The sequence below is a fragment of the Microcebus murinus genome, chromosome 13, assembly GCF_040939455.1.
Source record: "Microcebus murinus isolate Inina chromosome 13, M.murinus_Inina_mat1.0, whole genome shotgun sequence".
Lineage (NCBI taxonomy): Eukaryota > Metazoa > Chordata > Mammalia > Primates > Cheirogaleidae > Microcebus > Microcebus murinus.
Genome location: NC_134116.1, coordinates 58,767,493 through 58,790,451, shown reverse-complemented (window position 1 = coordinate 58,790,451; position 22,959 = coordinate 58,767,493). Strand labels below are relative to the sequence as shown.

Here is a 22,959-nt window from a genome sequence, read left to right as displayed (position 1 = left end):
TGCGTCTCACTATATTGCTCAGGCTGGTCTTGAACTCCTGGCCTCAAGTGATCCTCCCTCCTTGGCCTCCCAAAGTGCTAGGAATATAGGCATGAGCCACCACTCCTGGCCATAAAATCAAATCTTATATAATCTGTTAACTATATAAAAACTTCACCTTGGTAGAAAAATCATAAAATTGAAGAAAAAAAGACAAGGAAGGGGTTATAGCTTTAAAAGGAAAGTCGGGTTCACCACACTGCTCACAGAAATGTATGCAAAAGTATGTCTTAAACAGCATAGTTCATAAGTGGAAATGATGAAGGCCTGGGTAGAAGTCGTTGCTAGGAGGATTTTAAGTTTGGCATGTTCTGATTTCAATCTCAAATTGACAGTGCAATGTGGTTGCCAGGGTAGAAACCACAGATTGAGGCAGAAAAAGTGAACTGTGCAAATGGTAGGTCTCTCCCAGACAGCATGACCTTGGATACATGACTTAACCTCTCTGTGCCTGCAATTCTCTCATCTGTAAAAATGGAAATGTGACCTCACTTATTCTGGGGCTCCAAATAACATTTGTAATGCTCTTTGAATTTGTCAGAAAGAAAGACCCATTACACACTGAAGCCTACATCCCAAAGAGCATTACAAATGATCCTATTAAATCAGTGGCCTGGAAATATCAAGATGTGTCAGGTACAGCATTTATTTACCTGCTTACTGTCCGCCAGAGTGTTTCCACTTGATTGGCATATGGATAATTGTCTAATTGGAACACACTCAATTGTAACCACCAAAGAATGTAATAGTGCATCTGTTTAATGCCACACTCTCAAATGTTAAATTAAAATTATGCTGCAGTCAGCCAATCCAACCAAGAGACTCTTCTGATTAAGTTCTAGCTGCTTGTGAACTTCTGTAATTGAGGCACTTTGGTACTTAAAAATTCAAACTAGAAAGAATATTATAGAGTCTCATAAATTTCAAGTGAAAAGAACCAGAAAGGCTGACTTAAATTATCTAGTTGTGAACTATCTCAGTTTTTATGGGGCATCTAGTCAAATGAAGAATGGCAGTTTTGAATCACCACTGTTTTGAATACATAAATATTAGATTACCAGTTTATATCTTATAAACAAAAGAAAGCATTAATTTTGTAGACTGCAGAAAACAATGTAGGAGTGTTGATCTTATTTTTCTGCTGGTAATGGTTTTGTTCTTTTTTTGGTGGGACATGGGGAATAAATTACACAATTATAAATCCCTTGCTTAGATTTCCTTAGCCTTTTAAGAAACATTCCTTTTCAAATTAAGGATAACTGAAACTGTGAAGTAATGAATTAAAATGCTTAAATGCAACTGCTATTTACCTCAGAAAGTTTTATATATGTCTAGAACAATAAATTACCCAGCAATAGAGCCTCAGGGGTGTTTTTGGTTTTTTGTTTTTTTCTGTTTTTTTTCCACTTTATGAATTTTTTTGGTGGTTTTTGTTAGGTCATGGTTTAATCCCATAGAAGTGGGGAAACAGGCTGGGTGAGATGGCTCACACCCATAATCCCAACACTTTGAAAAGCCAAGGAAGGAGGACCACTTGAGGGCAGGAGTTCAAGACCAGCCTGAGCAAAAAATAAAAAATTAGCCAGGTATGTTGGTACATGCCTGTATTCCTAGCTACTCAGGAGGCTGAGGCAAGTGGATCACTTAAACCCAGGAGTTTGATGCTACAGTGAGCTATAACTGCACCACTATACTCTAGCCTGGGTGACAGAGCAAGACTCTGTCTCTTAAAAGAAAAAAAAGCAAAACAAAGCAAAAAAAGAAGTGGCAAAACAGGATCAAACATTCATTCATCTCTTCATTCATTCATTCAGCACCTACTGTGTGTTAGAAATAATCATTGACCCCACTATTGGGAGATGCAGTCTAGTTGAGGAGATAGATTATGAAATGTGATATATCATAGTAAGTGCTTTGGGAGCATAGAAGGTAGATGAACTAACTTTGCTTGCATGATTAGAGGACATCTTTATTGAGAAAGAACCCAAGCCTACTGCATATAACAGTGTAGGTTCTGCCCTGGACAAGGGCACTGGGCCGAAGCGTTAACTGGGAATGAAATCAGCCCCCACTTCACTGCCCAACCATGCACCCTGGTGAGGAGATGTGTCTGCCTGGAGGATGGGCCTCTTTGCAATTTCATAAAGGCACCATACGGGTCAATGTTGGGCCACATTTGAGATGGGGCTTAGAATGAGTAGGAATCTGCCAGGCAGAATTCTGAGTGGTAAGCTTATCATAAGCCATGAAAGGACCTGGTGTGTTTGGGGAAAGATGAGAAATTCAGTGGTTTGGATTTTATCTATGGGGTGGGGAACTAACAGTATTAAGAATGGGAGCACTTTAATCCTTGGGTGGCCAACTCTCTGAGGAGTGCAGGGAGAACATTGCAGGGGAACAGGCCAAATGCAGAGGAAAGGAGATGGTAGCCTTGACAGCAAGGACGGCATGGAGAAAAGGTAGAGGAATAGGCAAAGAGGTCAAGAGGGTGATGCAAGGGTGAGGGCTGACTTCAAAGTTTTAACTCTGGGCACCAGGGGAAGAGGTTTAACTGTGTGTATTTGGGGGAAGGGGTGCTAATAGGATAGGTGGAAACACAGCAAGTTAAGGGTCTAGGGGTTAGTAATAGAGCGCAGAGCTGTCGAGTCAGCTTTAGAAAGCATCAGGGCGTGAGACGTGTAGTGGAAGCCATGGACACGAATAGCATCACCTGGAGAGAGTAAGTGGTGAGAACAAAAGAACCTGGAATATTAGCTGGCAATTAGAAAAGCACTGAAGACTGTAGTGAGAACAGCTTGAGTAGAGTACTAGGGATGGCAGTCACGTTGGAGTAGACTGAAGGTTAAAATAAGCATGGTTTTCATCCCCAGTTATACATTTAGAATTACCTGTGAAAGTTTGAAAAAAATTATCCATGCCTGGGTCCCTCCTCTCAATATTCTGGGTTAATTAGTCTTCTGTGTGGTCCAGAAATCACTACTTTTTAAAAAAGTATCCCAGGTATTATTAATGGACAACCAGAATTAAGAACCACTGTTCTTGACTATTCTTTTAAGAAGTGTAAATGAACCTCCATAGCAAGCAAGCAGATGATGAGATGCTTAAGACAGGGAATCGGAGAAGTACAGCAATTTTTAAAGATGAAGAATCTTTAGATTCTAATAGATGGCAAAAATTATAAAGCTGAATAATGCTTTCAGTGTAGATATGGGCCACTGGTGGGTAGCTAGATGGGTGCAGCCATCCTGTACAGCAGCTTTCCCAAATTAGGTCCTGGACTCAAAAGAGTTCCACCACTGGACATGTATTCCAGGGAAATTCTCCTACAGGGGCAAAAGGCAACATGCACTAGCACATCCCACTGCAGGCTTGAGAAGAGTGGGAAGAACTGGAACAGTCTGACCGGCCTTCACTGGGAGAATGAGTTAGGTAAAACTGGGAGAATGTACCCCATGGAGTATTATGTAGCCATCAGAAGCATAGATGAGATATAGAAAGTATTACCATGGATGGATCTCAAAAACATAATACTTATTAAAATATAATAATATCACTTACATAAAAATATATACAAAACAACTATATATGTAAAAATATATTCAAATAAAATGTAGACACTAACCCATTAAAATGATTGCCTGAACTTGAGTAGAAAAGGGAGTAGTGACGAGAGAAGACATTCATTTAAAAAGTGTGATTGCAAGGAAGGATGAGATAGGATGAGTCTTACATGGGAGGTGGGGTCAGGGGAAGGGTGTGTGTGTGTGTTAACAGAAGGAAGAGTTGTAAATGTATAGATGAGATGGAAGACTCCAATGGACTTCTCCCTCTTATTTACTCAGAATATCAGTAATAATAGCAGAGAGTTTTGTCCAAGTAGTAGTCCTTTCTTTGTCCTTCCCCCAACCTCAAGTTCATTTGATTTTTTTCTCATCACTAAAGCAGTGTGTGCTCATTACAGAAATATCAGAAAAGTGACAAGCAAAACTAACAGATTCATAAGCCCATCTACCCAGAGACAGTAGCTAGATCCTTTTCTATGAATATTTTGCAAAATTAAATGAAACCTGTTTGTAGCCTGAACTTTGTTTTTGCTGAGCTTCCTTTGTGTCCAGAGCTTATCATGAGCTTCCTTTGTGGTCAGAGCCATTTGTGCAACTTCTTTTTTTTTTTTTTTTTTTTTTTTGGATATATATAGATATAGATATAGATATTCATATATATATATATGTATTGGCCAATTAATTTCTTTCTATTTAGAGTAGAGATGGGGTCTCGCTCTTGCTCAGGCTGGTTTCGAACTCCTGACCTCGAGCAATCCGCCCACCTCGGCCTCCCAGAGTGCTAGGATTACAGGCGTGAGCCACCACGCCCGGCCAGTGTGCAACTTCTTTATTAACAGCTGCATAGTGTCCTGTTATACAGAGACACCATTATTAATGTCCAGCCCCCTTCTGCGGGACGTTATTTCTAACTTTTGCTACCTCAGCGCTGTGGCGAACAAACACAAGCTACCTGCTTTTGAAGACAATTTCCTGTCCTTCATTTGGCTCATTTTAAAAGGTTTAAAGATTGGATTTGAAATTATCTAATGAAGTTAAAACTTTACTTGGCATCACCCAATTCAGAGCCCCAGATTCCCTGGGAACTGTTCGGGGCAGGTCATGAAGTCATGGATGAGAATGAAGGCACAGGGTCATTCCCCACTGTTTGGACATAGTCTAGGTACTTGTCACTGTGTCAAAGCACAATATGGGCCCCCTGTTTTCTGTACTGTAGTCAGTGATGCACAGTTGAATCACAGAGACTGTTCAAGGAGCCAGCGTGGCACGTGTGCATCACCTCGCAGGTCATTATGTTATGGGCAGGTGGTGAACGGGAAGGCACCAAGCTTTTAGAAAATTACAAAGAAATCACTGTTTAGGGTAGGGGACCAACAGTATGTTCTTAAAGTTAAACCCGGTACCAGAATGGGGCACAGCACACACAAACGCAAGGAAAGGCACAGTGTGTTTTTCTGAGTACTCCCTACACTCCCAAGTCCCCCAAAACCAGTAGCTTTTAAGATTTAGTTTAATCCTTCCAGTTGGTAGGTTTGAGCATGGGAAACCCAGTGCCAGTGTTTCTTCAGGCTCTGATGGTTAGGAAGTGGCCAGGCAGCTCTGCAGCCAGCTTGTCAGGAACTGAAGAAGCAGCCGGGACGTTGAAGACAGATCCCTTTGTAGCAAGAATGTGCTAACATCTCCACAGCATCAGTGCAGCATTTGTCACATGTGGTAGCAGGAGAAATGCGTGTCTGTCTCCTCAAACTAGGCCTTTGTTGTAAAGAAGCTTTGAATAGACAGAGCTGTTTCCAGGGCCTGTTTTGAAGCTTTTGAATGTATTGTCCAGCCCGTGTATATATTAACATATAACCATGTCCCGAAGAATTAGTGCTGGGCAGCGCTGTGCTTTTGGCAGACAAGGTAAGCCTTCACATGAGTTACAGCTGATAGGGCAAGGAAAGCTCAAGGCTTACAAAAATCCCTTCAGTGGCCCTGCTTAAAAATAGCAGTGTAGGCCATAGCTTAGTGTTTTGACAGCTTATATCAGCAGTTTTCTTGGCTGATATATTGATTGCAGTTTGGACTTCAGTCCTGCTGATCTAATAAAACATCACCGTCATAACAAGGAAAGTAAAAGGATCTTTTGTGGTCCCAGCCCCTTGGTGAAGTAGCTTCACAGAGCTACTGGAAAGCTAGTTCTACCATACTATGTAAAATGAAGTGACATTGGACAAGTTGACTAATTACATTTTTTATTAATTTCATCATCTATCCATATATTGTTTATTAACACTATTCTGCTTAATTTTACAAATATGCATTTGTTCAAAGGAATGTAAAGGTGCCTTAGCAAATACTAAAACACATTCTGTGCATGGGAATCACAAACAACCTAATAGAGTGCCAAAGATTACAGTACCCCTTACACTAGGTGGGGAAACACAGAGTCAACTGAAGTCTGGAACAAGCTTTAAGACATGTAAAAATCTTCTTCTCATAATTTTGAACGGGTATTTTGGATATTTTCAAATCACTTGGCCTTCAATCCTGCTTATGCTAACTCTCCTTTAATTTCACAGCAATTGCTAACCATCCAGGAGGAGTTAAACAACAAAAAGTCAGAATTGGAACAAGCAAAGGAAGAGCAGTCCCACACACAAGCATTACTAAAAGTCCTCCAGGAACAAGTAAGTGAATTAAACTGCTCTGAATTATGAGTCAACTCAAACACCCCGATGCACACCTCCCTCGTGCGTCACCCACACAAACATTACTGAAGGTAATCTGCAGGACAATTAGCCTGGCCCCTGTCAAACCTCCTAGCAGCTTTGCTACGTGGAATTTATAATCTCATTTCCAGCATCACTCTCCTCACTCCTGTTCCTATTTAGACCGCCCAAGCCTACCAGTGTTGTGCGAAGGTCTCTTCCAGAAGACAAATGAATTTTGATAAAGTTTTAAAACATTGGCAATGCAGATGTATTTCAAAATAAGCAGCTGGTTTCCTTTTAAGTCTAGCAGTGAGGGAAGTGAGCGTAGCATAACCCATAGTACTCCTGCAGACATGGGAACAGGGACTGATTCATAGCAGCTTTAAAAAAGTATCTTCTGTGTGCATAAGAGCACTTATCTAACCATCGTGAGCAACAGAGCTTCTCTATGAAGTTTGTAAATCTGATCATTTCATTCCAGCTTTCTTTGATATGAAAGTGTGGCCTGACATTGATAAGTGGATTGGAAAGTATTGTCTTACAGCAGTGCAAGATCTATCACTCCGCAGGCAACAGAGTGGAATCTGAGCCCGCTATCTGCATGGAAGGAGCTGGGAGAGCTTTTGAAATGCCTTCCTATTTCTGGCCTTCACTCTGCTGCCAACCATATAGTGAATGGTCATTAGAAAGAAAAAAAAAAAAAATCACAGATAGTAACCCCAACCCTTTGTGGGTAATCAAGTGTAGGTTGTTTTAAATTTTTCACTCACATATAGTAGTGTAGGAGAAGGTTATTTATACAGTTAAATGATTTCAAAGGTGACATTTTAGAAAATACGAAGTAGGGAGAATGTGACCCATCAGCTGTGATGACTAAGTCGCTTTACAAGTGATTTTTATTTTTTGTAATGGCTTGGGAATCAAGAAAATATTTTTTTAGTTATTTTTCCCTAAAAGTATAATTGATTTTGAGGGAAATGTGAAGATGTTAAGTAGTTTATAAACTTTTATAGCTTTGGAGAAAAATGCTTTATTAAACTAATAATTATCTTTATATGATTTATGTAGATTCAGTAACTTATACTGAGGCTAAATCTGTATGATTTCAGATGTTAGATTGAACTGAAAAATCTAGTTTACAAAATTCACAATGACCTACTATCTAGGGCACCTGAAGTCACTGTCCTTTCTACTTTAAGGTTATTAAAAGACTCACAGCAAAGTGGAGCTGAGTTGGTTCAAAATTGCCTCTGATCACACTGACGTAGCTCTGAGCTTTTGTTGTTTCCTGCTCGCTCGCTCTCTCTCTCTCTCTCTCTCTCTCTCTCTCTCTCTCTCTCTCTCTCTCTCTCTCCCCCTGATTGTTTCCTTTAGATAGTTTTAACTAGAGTTGGGAGGGGTGAATTTCTCTTTTCTCTAAATGACTCAAATCCTTTATTTTGATTTGGAGTCCAAACCCCTGTCATAAAGATAGATTCCGTGTTTTGCAGAAAGTATCAATACTTTCTTGTTGTGGCCTGCATTTTTAAAGAGCAAAGCACACACGCAGGCATTGGTGAAACATACACTTCACTCTCCATTACTTAAAAAATAAATAAATAAATAAATAAAGAGAGAACGTGAAGAGGATTCAAAACAACTAAAATCATTAAGACCTAGAAAATACGACTGGGAAGGAAGCATTTTAAAATCTGCAGTACTAATTCAAGTGGGATGGCTTTTTCCAAGCAAAAGCACCAAGAATATCTAGGTCTAAGGGGACCAGTGGCACACAGCAGCCAAATGTACTTGGTGCTGTTGCCAGTAGCAAGCTGTTTGCCCAAGAGCCCGCACCTGCTGCTCCTGGCTGTTCTTGCAAAGGGGACCATGCAATGTACAGGCTCATTCCGTCACTCTGCAGCCCCCCAACACACACACTGAAAACCGCACCTCTCGCCTCCTTGCGCCTTGCCCTATTAAGAGGCTTTCTTTGGATCTGTGTAGAGTGAGTACACGTGTAAACACTATTGCAATTGCTTGCATAGATATGGCCTAAACAAATGGCCACACACATACAGGAAAGGTACACCCTTCTCTGAAGACTTGGAAGTTTGCTATTCAAAGTGATTGCCACTTTCTGGGAATCCTGACAGAAAAGGAAACGCCTTGAGGGCATACCCTTCCCACTATTAGGCTCTGCGGCTTGATCACGCCCTCAGCTCCCCTCCTGGGAAGGCAGAACCATTCCCTAAGCTCTCCAGCCTTCCTGTTGGCTAAGACACGGCTTCTCTAGGCCTCTACCGGCCCCACTGAGTCCTTCCTTTCATCTCCTTTACAATGATGGTAGCCGCCCACATGTGGAGCTTGTTCACAAGCCAGAGAGAGCCCCATCAGCCCTACCTGGGAGAGAGTGGAGGCTGCAGAAGAGAAGAACAAGGAGCAGGTCAGGGAGGGCAAGGCAGCAGCCGGCCTGGAGCTGCAGCTTAGAGGAGAGGGGGCTGCTGGGTAGTGCTGGCAGCAGAGAGTAGTGGCGTAAGCAGTGCCCATGTATAGGAAGTGGGATGAGAGTAAATCGATGGCATAAAATGTGAGGGCAGAGCTAGAGGACAATATAGAGTAGGAAGAATGGAATCTATTTAACACATTACCTGCCATGTGAGTTGTATTTAACTCACGCTAGTTTTGAGCCCGGGGCCTCGTGAAGCATACGTAACTCATATGTCTCTTCACCTGGGGAGCTGTGAGAATTTTTCAAGTTGCATATAACTCACAGAAAACAATAAAAAATAACAAATTCTTCATGAAATTAGAAAGGATTGTTTTGTTTTTGAATTTTTATTCTATTTTTGTAATAAAACACCATGGCCTCAAGGGAAAAAAGTTTTCTAATGTGGCAGTCAATGTGTTAAAAGAGAGAAGGAGAGAAACTGGCACAGTGATGTTGGGAAACACGTGAAGGTGGAACGACTAGAAAAGAACAAGACCTTCTCCTGAGCTAACCTGACTCTAACACACGGAGCACAAGCTACAGGACCGAAGGTGGGGAGGGCGGAGCATTCAGTGAAGAAGAAGATGAGGAACACCTACACAAGAAGCCTTAAGCTAGGAAAAGACAGGTTTTGGTTTTTTTTTGAAGTCCGTTTGTGCTGCATGATAATGGACGGTACTTCTATCACAGAGGTGCACCTTTTTCTTCTCATATGTGTCATATACGGCCCATGCCCCCTTGTATTTGTCGTGTATGGAACCATCAGGGATGTAGCCCTAAAGAACTGTGGGCAGATTTTTTCACTTAAGTGGGAACAATGTGGAAATGGAAATGAGCCAGAGAGCCGTTGGTCCATCATCAGCTGCCCATCCTTAGTTTCTTCATGTCACAGCTCTTTGGTAGAACCCCTCTCTTGGCATGGAGGGGATATGGCTTTCTTGCTGAGAGTTTAAGATTGACTTAAAAAAAATTAAAGAAGCTTTCATTTTAATATGCACAAATACCCAGAAAGAACCAGTGTTCTGAATCAAACACATTGGTGGTATATGTGCATTTATTTTCTTTCAAATTTCACATATTTATTTCCCACCATGAATACTTTATATTGGGCATTAAAAAAAGATGACAGAGGAGCTGCTGCTTCCTAAGCATCATAAGTCAGGAAGAAATACTAGCAAACAGCTGCAAGGCTAGCACACCCTTTTCCTCTGCTCTCTGCCTCCAAATGTCTCTTTTGAGTCAGGATAGGATAAAATGCCAATTAAAGGTTTCCTGAAATCTCCTGATAACTGATTACTCCTAAGCCTTCTGAGAGAGAGAAGAATTTTAAATGTTCACTGTTAAAAATTTTATTTCAGAAATAACTTTTCTTCTAATGCTCAGTGGCTAAGATGTCTTCCCAACTCTTCCTTCCCCAAAGAAGCAACCATCTTCTCCTTTTGAGCCTTCAGAGAAATCAGTCATTCAAATATGTTCTCAAGAAGGACACGTATAGTAGCGTTGCAGCATGTTAAAAATAGCTGAAAATGCATCATTCACAAATAATCGTTAGTATAACATCATTTAGCTGATGGCAACTTGCAAACACTGCAGGGTTTAAATTAATAGCAATCCAACTAGGAAATGAAATCATTTATTATTCTTAAGAACCAATTTTATACATTTTATGCCTATTGAACTGCTTTCTAATCTTATTATTTAAAAAATAATGACCAAGACCCATTTATTTTTTGCCAGCCATCAAGCTTCATAAAATATTGGTCTCAAACTGGTTTCAGTAAGGCTCATTAGAAATATGTGCTCCATCTGTTTTACCTCGACGGAAGTTTTACAAAATGCAACCTCAGATAAATCAGCTAACAAGATGATATACTTAACCAGTATGCTTACTTATTCATTTTTTTGTTTTGTTTTGTTTTTCCTTAAAATTTGCAGTTAAAAGGTACCAAGGAATTGGTCGAGACCAATGGCCACAGCCATGAGGATGCAAATGTAGGTACCACAAACCTGGTATTTGCTCTTCTTGCTTGATGTTGGTTAACACATGGGGATGCGGCGTGTTATTTACTGCATAAAGGAAATCAGAAGCCCTGCCTCTCAGTAGCTTATGCTTATTATATACAGTCTGGCAGTAAAATGTGGTTGATAGGCACTGCAATTGTTAGCTCAGTTTTTCAAATGTCAATTTAGAAGTACTTGAGCTAATCCCCACCATTAAAAATTCTAATCTCAATGAGTTTGTTTGAACCCTTTATATTCCCAAAGCTATAAATTAATGATGTGTTGGGGGAGGCAAATTGAAGGAGACCCGACAGGGTAATAGGTGGTGTATTGCATGTTTGTTTATTAAGTTTCCCTGCCAATGAAGGTGTAATTAAATGACTGACATGCTTAAAGGGTCTCTAGAGCAACCCCCTCCCCTCAGAATAGCTCTTGAAAGTAGACCTCTCTTCTGTTTCCAGCCCAGAATAGAGTCATGGTGCATCCATCTTCTTGGTAAAGCATCACGTAGGATGGTACAAGAGCCCAGTTGGCACCATGACTTCTTCTCATAGTGTTCCTTGAGTATCCAGTTGTCATAAAGTAGACAAGTATTCTTTTTGCCTTGAAAGTTCTTTAGTCTCAGATGGAATATGATACCATGTAGATCATTGTCTCTCCGTATGTTTGATGGTTTTGTTTTTGTCTTTTTTGTAATCTCTCTGATATCTGTATGTATTTGATTATTCTCATCACTGAAAATGCTTACCAAGCGGTTCTTTTTACATAACACAGAATTAGACATGGTAATGAATGCCTGATTACACTAGAGCGAGGAGAAATTATATATTTCGTGTTCACTCTTGTTTTAATTATATACAACAGACAGCCTAATATTCAGTGTACAAAAAAAATTTATCTTAATCATTACTGTGCCTACCCGACAGATATTTAACATATGCTGCTTATTGAGGACCTACTGTGTTCATGGTGCACCGTAAAGTTCTAGCAGGGTAGCCATGGGGGTTACAAGAAATATTAGACTTGCCATCTGCCCTCAGGGAACTTATGACTAAGTGGAGGAAGTAAGAAACGCATGATGGTGTATAGGATGTGATAAGTATACACAGCAGCTGTGATGTGATGTAGTTTGAAATCCAGACTTTGCTGCTTATTAACTGTGTCAGCTTAACAAGTTACTTAACCTCTTTGAGCTTCATTTTTCTCATTTGTGAAAAAAAAACAATGACAAAGCCTACATCAGAAACTTATCATAATACTGTAATGAGCTAAGGTGTTATTTGATAGTTTCTTTGTGCTGGATAATTTAGAAAGGCTTCCTGGATCTGTGGGACTTGGGTTTCACTTTGAAGAATGGATAGGATTGAGAAAGGAGAAAGCAGGAGGATGAGGCCATTCGTGCAGAACTCTCCTGGGCGATGCTGTGACATAAACAGAATTTGTCTTCCCGGTGCAATACCATAGAACCAGCGTTACCCTAAAAACCTTCTTCAGGACTCTGCCTTCCAGGGACACATTGCTGCTGCCACCTTCTCAACCAAAACATTCATGTCCACTCCACACACGGCCAGTCCCTCTGTGCTTTCAAGGAAGCTGCTGTCTAATCCAATAAGCTAGACAGAGTGGCAGTGTCCCCCAATGCCTTGGACTGTAAGATGGGGATGATATTTCCTACCTTCCTTTTCTTAAGCCTTACTGTGAGAAGCAAATGAGACAATTGATCCGGAAGCTCTTTATAATTGTGAGATTATATGTGAGTAAGATGTTGTTAATGATTATAAACTCATCTGCTGAGTGAATTAAATTAGATGATACATGTAGGTGTAACACAGTACCTAGCTCATAGGCCCTTTTTGGAGAAATGTTAAAAGTCATTTATTATTCAATGAAAAAAGTAAAGGGAGATAATCTCTAAGAGTTTTTGTTCCTTCTACAGGAAAGTTTTTAACTTTTTAAGATACCTGTCTAGAGTGCATGATGTAGGCTTTGTAATCAACTAAAAGAAAGGACTTTTAAGCATCACAGGGAGATGGGATTCTGGCCAAGTAGGAGCGAGAAGCACCTCCTTGACCCAGGATGGGGAGACATTTGCAAAGTGGCAGAGCCAGACAGCCGGTGCCAGTCCAGCCTGCTGGGGGCCCCTCCCTGGCTGGGCAGAGGGCTGGGCTGAATCACCACCTATTTTGTCAGGGGCTTCCCAGTCCGTGAATTATTCACTTGTCTTTCTCTTTTCTGTCTGAATTTTGTCTCCTTCTGGTAGTTTCTCTAGTATCTCCACTAGGGTTACATGAAAGAAAAGAAGCAAAAATCAATTATTTGACCACGCATTAGGAGCTCTAGCAAAGTATGTTGTGAAGATATTTTTAAATGTCTGAAATGAAACCTCATCTCATCTGAAGTTTCCATTAGCTCTGTGGTGGTCAAAAGAGACAAGGCTTTCAAAGCAAACCAAGGACTTGAATCCATTTTGATCATGAATAGCCATGTGAGCCAGGCAAGTTATGTGACCTTTCTGAACTTCACCTTCCTCACTTGTAGTGTGGCAAGTGAAACCATGCACATCAACACCTGGCTGAGAGTACACGCTCAACAAGTATTAATTCCCTCTCCACGCATCCGTGGATTCATTACAGCAGGCAGGACTTTTTGGCAGGATGAATTTTAATGCAGACCATGAGGTTTTAAGCCTCTGACCCAGAGGCTGTTGGCTGAGACATATAGATTATTTTTCATTATAATTATTCACATCTGGAGGGAAGAATTTTATGCATTATCATTTGTTAATAATAATTATATGATGGACTGGTGCCAGCTTACCTGGGTATTCTTGTGAGAGTTGACAATTGGTTTTTTAAAACTAGTATGTCTTATTACATTAAAAGTTTTAAAAAAATATATTTGAAGCTTACAAATTACAGAAAAGAATATAGCAGTAGAGGTAAGGAAACATAACTTTTAGTATCTCATTACTCAGAGATAACCACCATTAACATTTTATTGTAGTTTTATTCAGTCATGTGTGTGTATATAACCAGAGGAAAAACCCATAAATAAATTAATGAATAAGTACTATCATACTGTCGTCAGTTTTGTAACTTTTTGATTTTTTTCATTATATCATAAATATTTTTCTTGTCACCAAATGTTCCTCAAAGACATGATTCTTAATGGCTGTATAATGTAAATATGAAATAATTAAACCACATGCCTTTGTGTTAGGCATTTAACTTTTCATTTTTTTTATTATAAATAATGCTGTAATTAACACATCCATAAATCTTGGTCACATTTCTCATATTTGTTTCTGGAGGATCCCGTATATTATTAGTAGCTATGTCGTGATGTCTGAATTGTTTGTCATTCAGAATATCAGTGTAGTCATTGCACTCTATTAGTTGGACTGAAGGGATCCACTAAAAGATATGTAGAGTCTTGCAGTTTCCCCTTTTGCCTTAATCTCAAGAGTCACCTAGTTTATGGTCTATTACTATTTTCTATCATTCTGCATTTTACTGAGCACCAGCAGCAGCTGACCAGCACCTCGTCCAGCATTCTTGAGGTCTCAAAACAGATACACCCTTAAAAAGCCCAACCCTTGCTCCCTTATCACAAGGTCTTCTGTGAAATCATGCCTATGAGAAAAGTTCTCTGAAAGCTAATTTAACACTATTAGAGCCAGAAGCTAAAGTTAATTGCAAAGGCCTTGTTCAAGTCCAACCACTTAAGTGTACTCAAGTTTAAAACTAGCCTTTATCCCAGTTTCTTTAAGGATTTCAGTTATTGCAGACCCAATTTCCTTTCCTAGAAAGCAAAGCTATACATTTTCTTTCTGTCTTTGAGCTGTCTTCTCATCCCTGGGATTGCTGAATAACTAGCTGGTCCCTGGTAATTACGTATAACAGATGTCAGCATCTTAAATTAATAATAAAAAAAGATAATCTGTCCTCATCGTACATCCTTTTTGATGACCCCCTTCCCAGCAGCATCACCACCTGTGATCCTTTTATTTGTGTGTGGTAAGAGAGAGGAGGGAAATGAGAAGGGAGCGATGTAGGAACAGTAAGGAGGGATGAAGTAAAGTGGCAGCACTTGAATAATAAAGGCATGAACCAATCCTACAGTGTATAGAACGATTTGGTCTAAAAGTTTTCCATGAATTTTCTCTCCTCCCGTCCTTGTTTCTGTGGTAGGCAAAATTGCTACCTCACATTCCTCGGTTTGCACAATTCACGCTCCCACACGGGGGTTGAAGAGATCATTTGCAATCCGCACAGAGGTTTAATTGGTGATACCGAAGGTTACTGATGTCAAATAGAACACCCTTCCCACCCAACAATAAAACAAAAACACAAAAGGAAAAAAGACTTTTCAGTTTTTCACGTCACCTCTGTGAGAAAGTAAATCCTCAGAGCTGTCTTTAAATCTGTCACAGTAAAGATGTTAGGAGCGCATGGAAGAGATATGTGCAGGGAACATTCTTCAAGTTTAGCACCCACAGCAGAAGGCTATCGTTAGCCATGTATTTTAATGATGTATGCGGGGCAACCTCCACCAGCACGAGTCCTCTGCCCGGTTTGAGGGTGGCTTTCACCCTTTAGACAGGGAGGCATGAGAGATAAGAGTACATACTGAGGGACCCCCCCACGGCGAGAGAGAAAAAGAAAACCTCTACAGAGAAATGGGGCTATATCCTCAAAAGGAAAAAACAGCCCAGGCTCTGTCCTTTCTTCCCGTAGCGACTTGCTGCCTGGTCTTGGGGACCCCCAATCTTAAACTGGGGAGGAGGAGACACAACAGGAAGGGACGGTGTAAGGACTCACACTCCCTCACCCCATCCCATGGCTCTGTGGAAAGGAAAACGAGCCCCATCCCGCAAGGACTGAGCCTAGCAGACACTGCAGTGCAGAGCAAAGCTGCCGCAGCTCTTCCATCCCCCTCCACACGTCCTTCTCACCCTCTCTTGCTGCTCTCGGCCTGCACAGAGCCCCTCATTTGTATCCCAGCACAGCCTGGCACCCCTTCTCTGCTCAGTGTACCCCTGGCACTCACCGAGGGAGGCAGCAGAGTGCAGGTGTCAAAATCAGAGCCTAGCTCTGACACTTATTTGACGGGTGACCCTCAGCCATACACTGAACCCCTGCACCTCCACTTTTCCACCTCCAAAGTGAAGGTGGAAACCCTAACCTACCTCTTAGGGTTACTGTGAGCCTTGCTTTGCAGTGTGGACGCAATCAGTAGACATTATTATTCCAGCCTTACATGCGCCAGACACTGTGCTAGGTTCTGGAGATCCATTGGTGGGCAATAAAGATGTGGTTTCTGCCCCACATGGAGCCGAGCCCCTGTCCCTGTGCCCTGCCCTTACCCAACCGTGCTAGTCCTGTTTCCTTCCACCAGGCCTCCCTCTCTTCAGGTCGGCTTCACAGTAGGAATGATGGGTGTGAGGCAACTTACTTGCGTGTTTCCAGCAACTCTCTGAAGACAAGACCTTTAATGGAAGAACTGGCTCCCTGGGTGGGGGAAAATATGGTGAGAGTGGGTTATGGTGAGTGCTACACAGAGAGCTTTACGACCTCCCAAAAGCTCAACTAGAAAATCGGTAGCCACTTTGCCTTTCCTTTATGGAGAGATGGACCCTGTCTGTAGATGCCTAAAGACTTTTCATGGATGAATATTTCCTTTACCCTATAATATATTACCCTGCTCACATATTAAATTCTTACACCCAGATATCTCAGTTTTTCCATCCAGTTTCAGCTCCTGTAACATTCATCATTGCTTCTCCCCAGCTGATGCTTCCTTCCTACCTCTCTCCCAATCCGTCCTTTACACCCCCGGGTGCCCACACAGCTGCTGCCTTCCAGCTGCTTCACCATGTGTTCTGCTGGGAATTAACCACATGCCCTGCCATTCGCTGTGAGACCTATAATTCCATCGGAAAAAGTTCACACAATCCGAATCCAACGCCCTTGAAAAGGCCAATGATTGGAAGGGACCCTGCTAGTATGCCCCCCATCCAGCAGGTGTGGAGCTGCAAGGAAGGATTAGAGAAAGAATTGCTGTCAAAAATGGGCAGAAGCTGGCTCCATGGCGAGTACTCTTGTTTCCAGTCAACCCCCAAGAGAAGTTTCCTAAGCAGGCACCTCTCTGCCAACTGACAGAGTGTTTCCACAGCTGGAGCCAGGGACTGGAGTTTGTCCTTTTTGTGAGAGCAGGAGTTGGTGGTACCTGTTGGCTGTTAGTGGATTTGGAGCACGTAACAGGATTAGCATATGTCTAATAAAGCTGACAGATTGAGTTTAGAGAAGTGAAAACACTTCTTCCTCCAGGTCAGGTTAGAGAAAACAAATTTCAGTGCTGTGTGAAATGGTCTGACATGGACTTGGATACCTGTATATATAAACCAAGATCTGAACAGAAGTTACTCATTTTGGAGACAAAATGTCCTTCCCTGAAAAGGTTCATGATAATCCTACCAGATATAAAAAGCAAAAGCAATTGTTTAGAATGGAAGAGCCCTAACTTTTATTGAGCCAACATATGTATAAATATACATATATACTCTTATCTTAACAGTGCCATTTTCTTTTTGTGAGAAATGTGGAAATGAAGAAAAATATTTGTAAAAAATAACCATCTAAAATCTCACCACTCAGAAATTAGTGTTTCCACTTCTTTGTATTTCTTCTATCTTTGTCTATTTGCAGGTATATACATTTTTACCAAATTTACAGCATATCATATGTACAGTTTTATAGCCTATATTTTTTTCTTTCTAAATCATGAGCATTCTTTCATGTTATTAAATAGGTTTTCTTGGCCGGGCGCTGTGGCTCACGCCTGTAATCCTAGCTCTTGGGAGGCCGAGGCGGGCGGATTGCTCAAGGTCAGGAGTTCAAAACCAGCCTGAGCAAGAGCGAGACCCCGTCTCTACTATAAATAGAAAGAAATTAATTGGCCAACTGATATATATATATATAAAAATTAGCCGGGCATGGTGGCGCATGCCTGTAGTCCCAGCTACTCGGGAGGCTGAGGCAGAAGGATCACTCAAGCCCAGGAGTTTGAGGTTGCTGTGAGCTAGGCTGACGCCACGGCACTCACTCTAGCCTGGACAACAAAGCGAGACTCTGTCTCAAAAATAAATAAATAAATAAATAAATAGGTTTTCTTAATAGTTTTATTGATATATATCATGTCCATATCTTCAGGTACATGTGATATTATGATACAGTCATATGTTGTATAATGATCAAATCAGGGTAATTGGGATATCCATCACCTCAAACATTCATTGTTTCTTTATGATAGGAACATTTTAATTCTTCTCTTCTAGCTATTTTGAAATATACAATATATTATTGCTAACTATAGGCACCCTAACAAACTATCTAAATCATTCCTTCTATTATATCTAACTGTATTTTTTACCTATTAATCAACCTCTCTTCATCACCCTTCCCCAGTACCCTTCCCAGGCTTCTAGTAACCACAAATCTACTCTCTATCTTCATGAAATCTACTTTTTTAGCTCCTACATATACAAGTAAGTGAGAACATGTGGTATTTAACTTTATTTGCCTGGCTTATTTCACTTAATGTAATGACCTTCAGTTTCCTCCATGTTGCTGCAAATGACAGGATTTCATTCTTTCTTATGGCAGAATATTTTCCATTATGTATATATATCATATTTTCTTTATCCATTCATCCATTGATGGACATTTATGTTGATTCCATATTTTGGCTATTGTTAATAGTGCTGCAATAAACATGAGAGTGTAGATATCTCCTTGATATATTGATTTTATTTCTTTTGAATATATATTGATTTTATTTCTTTTGAATTCTATATAGTAATAGAATTGCTAAATCATATAGTAGTTCTATTTTTAGTTTTTTTAGGTACCTCCATACTATTTTCCATAGTGGCTGTACTAATTTATATTCCTACCAACAGTGGAGGGTTCCCCTTTCTCCATATTATCACCAGCATCTATTATTTTTTGTCTTTTTGATGAAAGCCATTCTAAATGGGTTGATATGACATCTCGTGGTGGTTTGAATTTACATTTATCTGATGATTAGTGTTGTTGAGCATTTTTTAATATACCCGTTGGCCATTTGTATGTGTTCTTTTCAGAAATATCTATTCAGATCTTTTGCCTATTTTTAAATCAGAGTATTTGCTATTGAGTTGTTTGAGTTCCTTATATATTCTGGTTATTAATCTCTTCTCAGATGGATAATTTGCAAACGTTTTCTCCCATACTGTAGATTGTCTCTTCACTTTCTTAATTGTTTCCTTTGCTATGCAGAAGCTTTTTAGCTCAATGTGATCACATTTATTTTTTATTTTGTTACCTATGCTTTTGAGGTCTTACTCAAAAACCTTTGGCCAGACCAACATCCTAGAGCATTTCCCCAGTATTTTTTTTTTAGTAGTTTCATAGTTTCAGGTCATAGGTTTAAATCTTTAATCTATTTTTATTTTATTTTTATGTATGGTAAGAGATAGGGATCTAATTTCAGTCTTCTGAATACAGTTTTTCTAGCACCATTTACTGAAGGGACTATCTTTTGCCCAGTGTTTTTTATTCTGGGTGCCTTTGTTGAAGATGAGTTCACTGTAAATGTGTGGATTTATTTCTGGGTTCTCCATTCTGTTCCATTGGGCTATATGTCTATTTTTATGCCAGTAACATGCTGTTTTGGTTACTGTGGCTTTGTAGTATATTTTGAAATCATATAATGTCATGCCTCCAGCTTTGTTCTTTTTTGCTCAGAATTGCTTTGACCATTGGGGGTCTATTATGGTTCCATGCAAATTTTAGGATTTTTTTTTCTATTTCTCTGGAGAATGTCTTTGCTATTTTAATAGGGATTACATTGAATCTATAAATTGCTTCAGGTAGTATTGACATTTTAACAATATCAATTCTTCCAATCCATAAGCATGAAATATCTTTCCATTTTTGTGGGTCCTCTCCAATTTCTCTCATCAGTGTTTTATACATTTCCTTGTAGAGATCTTTAATTTCTTTGGTTTTATTTAAATTTATTCTTAGGTATTTTATATTTTTGTAGCTATTGTAAATGAGATTTTTTCTTGATTTCTTTTTCAGATTCTTTACTGTTAGCATATATAAATTCTACTAATTTTTATATGTTGGTTTTGTACCCTCAACTTTACTGAATTTGTTTATCAGTTCTAACCATTTTGGGGGGGCGATTTTTAGGGTCTTCTAAATATAAGATCATGTCATTTGTGAACACGCATAATTTGACTTCTTTTCCAATTTGGATGTCCATTATTTCTTTCTTTTACCTAATTGCTCTGAGTAGGAATTCCAGTTTTATGTTGAACAAAGGTGGTGAATGTGGGCATCCTTGTCTTGTTCCAGATCTTAGAGAAAAGACTTTTTAATATGTTATTGGATTCTGTTTGCTAGTACTTTTTTGGGGATTTCTGCATCAATATTCATCAGGGATACCAGCTTGCAGTTTTCTTTTATGTTGTGTCCTTCTCTGGTTTTTGTGTCAGAGTAATTCTAGCCTCATAGAATGAGTTTGTAAGTATTCCTTCCTCTTCAAATTTTGTGCATAGTTTGAATAGAATTGGTATTAGTTCTTCTTTACATGTTTTGTAGAATTTATCAGTGATGCCATCAGGTCTTGGGCTTTTCTTTAATGAGAGATCTTTTATTACTACTTCAGTCTTATTACTCATTATTGGTCTATTCAGATTTTCTATTTCCTCTTGGTTCAGTTTTGATAGGTTGTATGTGCCCAGGAATTTATCCATTTCTTCTAGGTTTTCCAATTTGTTGATGTATAGTTGTTCATGATAGTCTCTAATGATCTCTTGTATTTCTATGGTATCAGTTGTTATGTGATTCTTAATGACTGCTTAATATTTCATGCTACAAATGTACTCTAGTTTACTTAATCAGTCTGTGATGTGGGACTTTAAATATTATTTGTTTTTGCTGTCTCAGATAGTATACAATGAATATTCTCTAACAATGCACTGGTTAATTTATTCACCATTTAAGCACTTTATAAATGGGGAAGCTGTTGCACTTGATTAGGATTTAGGGATAGAGAGAGGTTCACTAATTTTTTTAAAAAAATTAAAGCTTACTCCCTACTTGGTAAATAATGAACTAAACAGCCTATAAAAATGCCTGGATATTATCACATAAAGAGGATATTGAGTTCCTCACCAGGAGAGAAAAATAACCCTCAAGAATATGTTCACTTTGAAGAGAAAGGAAAATTTCATATAATCTCTAAATAATTTAGAAGAATACTTAGATATGTTATTTGGGGTCTTGTGCTATGAATTCTATGTCAGAGTCTTCTTCATGGCCTAGGGACTGTAGAGCCTGTGCTCTGTGTGGACGCCAGACCAAGGCTAATGGAACCAGGCCACCACTAACCAAATGAGGCTCGTGCACCCTCTGGAGAGAATACATGAGATTAAGAGGAATGATCAATTAAAAGTTAACAAAATGAGTTCTAACCCCAACCTGAAAATTAAGCTTTATTTTTTAATTATGGCCATGAAGTTTCATGTAAGCTCCAAACCATCAGCAAGAGATGCAAATACAAACATACAGACATGACTTGAATGCAAGCAGTACCACTTTAAAGTCAGATAAACCTAGAGGGCTCAATCACAGTGACTTGACTCTCATGAGGTACAGCCTAGCACTGCCTGACATCCTAAGCAACAAGGGACAGAAGGAATGTTCAGGAGTGTTTGGGAAAGGGACCTGCAGCCCAAAAGGTGATCAGAAGAATAAGGGCACTCTGGTGCCCCAGGAAGGCAGTGGGAGACAGTAGACACCCTCCTGGCACAGCACCAGGCTTAGTGGTACGAAGACAGTGAGGGGCAAGGATGCACCCACAGGTGAACATCCCTTCTTTGTTTTGTATGTTACTCAGGAGCCACAGGGCTTCCTAGACGTTTGTTTTTTATTATTTAGAATATTAAATGTTCTGCTGTGATTTCCACACCTCTTACTCCCTGCTGACCACACAGGAACCAGGAAGGGGAGAGGCATGAGACGTACCAGCCAGTGTTAGGGCTGGCGCTGCTTTGACTCACTGTCCTAGATGCTGGCTTTCCCCAGGATCCCAGCTCAGCACTCCCTAGCTCTCCTGGGATGGTTCTGTGATGCTGCAAAGGGCAATAAGCACTCTCCATTTCTCCACACACACCCCAGCTCCAGACCGCACCCATCACATTGCCGAAGAACTCACGGGACTGTGACATTTCTTTGAGGGAATATATAGGAAGAAGACAAAAAAAAAAAAAATGTAGGTACAAAGTAGGAATTAGAGAAACAGGGAAAAGGGCCGGAAAGACTGGCAGGAAGAGTTTCCTACGTTTCATGGCTCTCTGCCCATCAGCCCTTCTGAATGGACCCTGGCAGGGAGTAGAGCAGTGTATTTTGCCATTATGTGACCCACCTGCCAACTCCAGCACCGAAATTTGTGTTCATGGAATGGGTGTTTAGGTTGCATGAATATTCACACTTAATGAAAAGTTTATCCAAAATTAAGACTCTTGAATTGGAAGCAAAAAGCTCAGATGTTAATCTGCAAATAAAATTATTGGTGGGATTCCTGAGGGAAACTACAATTGGACTTGGAAATAAAAATGTTTAAATTGCTCACAACAAAATGAAGGGTATCCTAGTCCTTCCCGCCTCAAAACTCTTCCCAGCTTTGATAAAGACTCTCCTCTCCCTGCCCTCCTTTCCCTCGCTACAGTCTAAAGGTGGGAATCACCCCCAAGTGTGAGTTCACAGCCACCAGCTACAGCTCCACCTGCCATCCTTATTGACCTGCCCTCAGTGCCCAGGGAGACCCAATGTCCTTGGGTAGCTGCCTGTAACTGGACATTTTAATCAAATCTTCAGGAAGGTTGCAAACTCCACACCAGTGTCTTTAAATCTAACTTAGGATATTACAAAATTTCAGAAATCCAGCCAAGTGCACCTCAATGTGAATTCCCTCCACGTGTTCCTAATTCAGGCAGAGCAAAAGCTGAATTTGGAAAGAAGGCCATTCCCCAAAGAAAGAGGCATTCATGTGTTTTCTTACATTTTTAAATTATGTTCTTTATAGAAAGACAACCAGACTTTCCTGAAAAAATGAGTCTGTAGTTCTTAGCTGTGAGATGGCA

The 22,959-nt window shown here is 40.1% G+C and overlaps 1 protein-coding gene across 7 annotated transcripts in view; it reads left to right on the top strand.

The window, feature by feature from the left end:
• ENOX1 (ecto-NOX disulfide-thiol exchanger 1) overlaps nt 1–22,959 on the top strand; it is a 511,925-nt gene that overhangs the window by 453,909 nt on the left and 35,057 nt on the right. For 6 of the 7 annotated variants that reach the window (XM_076009420.1, XM_076009423.1, XM_076009425.1 and 3 more), the window contains 2 exons: nt 6,164–6,271; nt 10,698–10,754. In XM_076009420.1, coding sequence (XP_075865535.1) covers nt 6,164–6,271; nt 10,698–10,754 — 165 coding nt within the window. The remainder of the gene's footprint in view (nt 1–6,163; nt 6,272–10,697; nt 10,755–22,959) is intronic. The other variant, XM_076009424.1, reaches the window with a different exon arrangement.